The sequence below is a fragment of the Carya illinoinensis genome, chromosome 14 (assembly GCF_018687715.1).
Source record: "Carya illinoinensis cultivar Pawnee chromosome 14, C.illinoinensisPawnee_v1, whole genome shotgun sequence".
Taxonomy (NCBI): domain Eukaryota; kingdom Viridiplantae; phylum Streptophyta; class Magnoliopsida; order Fagales; family Juglandaceae; genus Carya; species Carya illinoinensis.
In genome coordinates, this window is record NC_056765.1 from 25,137,976 (window position 1) to 25,142,797 (window position 4,822).

Sequence of the window (4,822 nt, forward strand, 5' to 3'; positions counted from 1 at the left end):
TTAAATATTTTAAAATAAAAAATTCACAATAATATTAATAAATATTTCTTAATCATTGAAAAAAAAAACAAGTTGAAAGCGATAGCTCTCAGCTACTGGACCTCCTGTTTATTGAACACGTCGGTCGAGTTTTGATTTCTTCAATAAAGACAAAATAGAGCCTATTATCTGCATTGGAAAATGCTCATGTCATCGTTGGGGCCTCCAATGGCTTTTTTTTTTTTTTTTTTTATTTCTTTTAATGATTAAAAAAAATTATTTAATATTATTATAAATTTTTTTATATATTTTTTAAATATTTAAAAATACTAAAAAATGATATCCTTTTTAAAAAAAATTCTTAAGTCTAGCGGTGGCCTAACGAGAGCCACCAGCAATGGCTCTAGTATCATCCTCTCTGCATTAATCAAAAAGAAATAATATTTTTATTACTAAATACTATAAAAACTTTATAAAGATGTTTTTTTATTTAATAATTAAGAAAATATTATTTAATATGTTTGCAATTTTTTTAAAATATTTAAGAAGTTTATAAAATATTTGAAAATAAAGAAATAAAAAATTAGACTATCGATAAAATCAATCGATGAAATTTCTCAATAAACGCAATAGGATCCTTAATTAAATTGAATAAAGTATAGAGTTTGAGTTTGAATTCAGTCTGGAGCTAAAAATAAAAATCGGTAAACCGGCTTGAATAGGACCGGACTGGTGTGTTTGGTCTGGTGCAAAATCGGCTCGGTCAGTTATCGGTTTCATTTTTTCAAAACCAATTCTATTTTTGTTTTTATTTATTTTTAATCAAACAGATTCATATATATATATATATTATTTTATTTTATATATAAATAATTTTTTATATGATTTATTTATATTATATATTATATGCTAAATTTTTAATTAAGATATCATGAGATTTTAAAATCTTAAAATTCATTTATAATATTCTAATAATATAAAATTAATATAACATAAAATACAAATTAATCTTATAAATCTTCTTATAACAAATATATAAATTTTAATGTTATGTAATTATCATATTATCACCAATATATATAATAATATGATTCTTATAAATAATGTAAGTATATAATAGTTTTACTATAATTCTGGTTTTTCGTTGCATATCATTTTAATATTTAGACAATTTTTTTTTAATTTCTCGGTTTGTTATTTCAAACTTGACTTTCTAAACATCCGACCTTGTTCCGACCTTGCTAGTTCATTGATAAGTAAAATCGGACTAAAATCGATAAAACAAAAGTATCGATTTTGATTTTATTAATTTTGGAAGTGAATGGATTAATTCGGTATCAGTTCTTCATTTTTCAAAATTGGTGTATGCTAATTTGGTCTTAGAATAAATCTAAAATCAAACCGAACTGAATCGATTAGATTCCTAATTCAGACCTATGTGATGATATTATATAAAACTATTATTTATTTCAAAAGATTAAATTAATATAAATAGATAAAATTTTATTATTTATTTTATATTATTTAACAATAATATGTTGCCACTCTTCACATCGTGACTATCCCAATGATTCCCTCTAGTCATAGATTGCCAAGAAGAAAAACGATACAACAGATAACAAAAACAAAATGTGAATACCAAGCGTACTGTACTGCTGACCCCGTCACCCAACCAAGTTGCTTCGACGGAGAAATTTTGTTGGCCGTACCTTTGTCAATTTATAAATTGGGAAAGTATCTTTCTTTTCTTTTTTGGCCGTACCCAACTAAGGTCTCCTTTGGTGTCCTTTCGTTTCTTTTTCTTTTTCTTTTTCTATTTGTGCTGGGAGAGGGGCGGGTGTCAGGGGGCTTTGTGATCACCAGCATATTCTCTTTGGCTGGCTACTGTAATTATGGAAGGCTGCAGAGTCATATATGTTCATTCTTGATGCCTTTCTGAATCTTGTCCCGAAGTCTAATATCTTCTGCCTTTACCAACCATGTCGGCCTTACAGAGAATTTATAATCAATTTGCAAACGTGAAAGTAGCTACAGATTCACGCATTGCTTGCTCGTTCATCGGCCCAGTTGTAAGTTTTAATTAGCCAACTGAAGATGGTGACACTTTCCCAGAAGCAAACAAGATTTGGAGAATTCAAGAAGTCGAAGGCAAGAACAGCATATAAGAAGAGAGAAAGAAGTTCAAATTCATGTTACTCTGTTGAAGCACAATACCTTGGATGTTTTATGATTTAAGAAGAGAGATTTACATCATTTGTGTCATCAGATCAGACAATTACATTTGAAAGTATCATATGCCTTGTCAATGTGTGTATTTTTCTGTTACCTTTTCCCTTCTACTTTTGGTGTATGGCTTTTCGTTGATTTTGAATATGACATGTTATTGCTTATTCCGGGTTTAAGAGTTGTGCTTGGGAAGTTTGAGCAACTGGAGAGAGAAAAGGTGATGCCAATACAGTTGAAGGATGTCAACAAACAATCTTGATTGTTTTAGAGCTGAATTCAGCCAACAACTTTGCTTTGCTACACCCAAACTTCTCCCTCACCTTGCATCTTATTCCTAGCTTCAGTTTTCCAGTAAAAATAATTTTAATTACCGAGACTGACTTCTCCATTTCCTAACTCACTCCTCCTCACCATTCGGTTACCTTTATGAACGAATTAAGGAAAGAATCTATGACATCTAAAGTAAGCTTTTCTAGTGTTTGTGTCAAGTTTAGGACAGTGTCAGTGTTGCTCAACAGGGCTGCTGCAGGTCTCTGCACATGGCTTGACTCACGGCCAATTTAGCGGTTCCCATTCCCAGAGAGGTTCTAGAGTATCATTTATCTCCCAGCAGATACTTCCTGCAACTTCTTGGAGATCAGCATGGTCTCCTCCAGAAAAAGAAGTATCAGATGAGCTTGTTTTGTCTACCACTGTGGCATTCTGAGGCGGTTTACTTGCTGCCTCATCAACAACATTCTGTGTCATTCGTGTCGACACTTCTGGGCGCCGATCAAATGCCCGGAAGCTTCCCGAGATCACATACATTCGGCACAAACTGAATTCATGCCTCAGCTACATGAAAGAAGTGGTGGAATAAGACAATATATAGAGAAATTCAGTAAGTAAAATGCAGTGAACAGTTTTCATTAGTGGGATAAAAAAGAACTGTGTTGGACATTCACCTTGGGAACTACCGTATTAGATTGGCCTGTTTCTAATTCAATGGCCCTGTACTCATTCATCTTCCATTTCGTTTTCCTCCCGGTTGGAGCCTTTCCCTTATAGAAAATCATTGATTTCTTCACTCCAATCACCCGGTTATCCGATGAATACACGTAGCCAGGAGAGCCAGTTGCCTTCCAGTACCCAGAAACTGTTGTTCTGCAGGGTCTTCCTCCCTTGGCTTCTCTTTCCTGTCTTGGCGTAAAGAAAAACCATTGCTCGGTATCTCCTTGACACAGCTCTCCCGCAACCCCTGCAACACATACCAAAGAAAAACCCCATTTTTAGCTCACCCAATTGGGTTAAAAATCCAGAAAGATCAATCTAAACCCAAAAAAAGAAATGCAAAACAATGTTGAGGAGTTGGGGGAAGGGATCAGTACTTGGAAGGTTCCAAGGTTCTATTTCATAAACTGGAACAACAGGGATAACCCGGTGCACATCTGGTCTCGTCCCTTCAAGCTTTTTGTGCAGGTAGAAGGAAACTAGCTCTTCTTCAGTTGGGTAAAAGCGAAAACCTGGTTCCATTCTTCTGCTCTTCTAGTTTTGAATTCGATTTTGTTACCCCCTCTCTGTAATTGCCATGTACTATATATATATAGAAACAGCTGGTGCAGAATGAACCCTCGGGATGAAAGAGACATCACTTCCCAATAGATGAGAAAAAAAAGTAGGATGCTTGGGATTGGTTGGAAACTTCCACGCGGTTATGTGTGAGAAAATTGTCTAATTATCCTATGCTGCATTTTTCCAACGTACTGATATATAATAGCCAGATCAAATCCTCTTTTGAACGGGTCAGCGCTCCATATTTGTACTGTTTATTTCTCAATTCTTAATTTCTCTACTCCCCTTAGGTGCGTGTTAGACTCCGTCTCTGGACTAACTTTGGATATTTAAGAGGATCCTCGTTCCTTCTTTACGTGTATTTCTATAATTTAATTTAAAATTATATCTTTTTAAATTTTATTTATTTTTTAAAAATTTTCTATATCTCATTTTCTATTCCTATCTCTATTATATTAAATAATATTTTTTTATTCTTTTTTATTACTTTTTTTCACTTTTATTTACAAATTTAACTATCTAATATTTTTTCTTATTTTTTGAATTATTACTCTAGTGAATATTTTAAACAAAAATTTAAATTATTTTTTGTGAATATGATTATATTTTTAAAATTAATTTTTTATATTTTCGTAATTAATTAAATTATTTTTAAAACTATTATTTAAAACTATAATAAATATGAGTATGAGAGAAAGTGTAGATGATTGAAAATTTATTTATTTTATATATTACAATAAAATATTGATAAAAATGATTTAGAAAATGAATAATGAGTCTCTAAATATGAAAACTTAGTGTTTATTCTCTAAACCTTTTCTCTAAAATAAGGATCTAGATGTGGGGTGCATTTTGATTAAAACTCCATAATAAATCTCAAATTATAAGAAATCCGGTGCTTTGGAGCATCAATATGAATGCTCTAAATGAGAATGTGAGATAGAGTATGGAATTAATATTTAAATTTAGAATCTCTGCTTTAATATAATGTAAAATTATCATTTATTCTAAAAATTTAAACTGATGAAAAGAGATAAATTTAATTATTTGTATTATATTCTTAATA

At 31.4% G+C, this 4,822-nt stretch overlaps 1 protein-coding gene across 1 annotated transcript; it reads right to left on the reverse strand.

Annotated features, from left to right (window-relative positions):
- Positions 1 to 2,139: 2,139 nt before the first annotated feature.
- On the reverse strand, positions 2,140 to 3,775 carry LOC122293449 (NAC domain-containing protein 90-like). The gene is made up of 3 exons (XM_043102030.1): positions 3,573 to 3,775; positions 3,150 to 3,442; positions 2,140 to 3,039 (listed from the first exon to the last, which is right to left on the reverse strand). Exons 1-3 carry the CDS (start codon positions 3,715 to 3,717, stop codon positions 2,755 to 2,757), a joined length of 723 nt encoding a protein of 240 aa, XP_042957964.1. The 5' UTR covers positions 3,718 to 3,775; the 3' UTR covers positions 2,140 to 2,754.
- Positions 3,776 to 4,822: the final 1,047 nt, after the last annotated feature.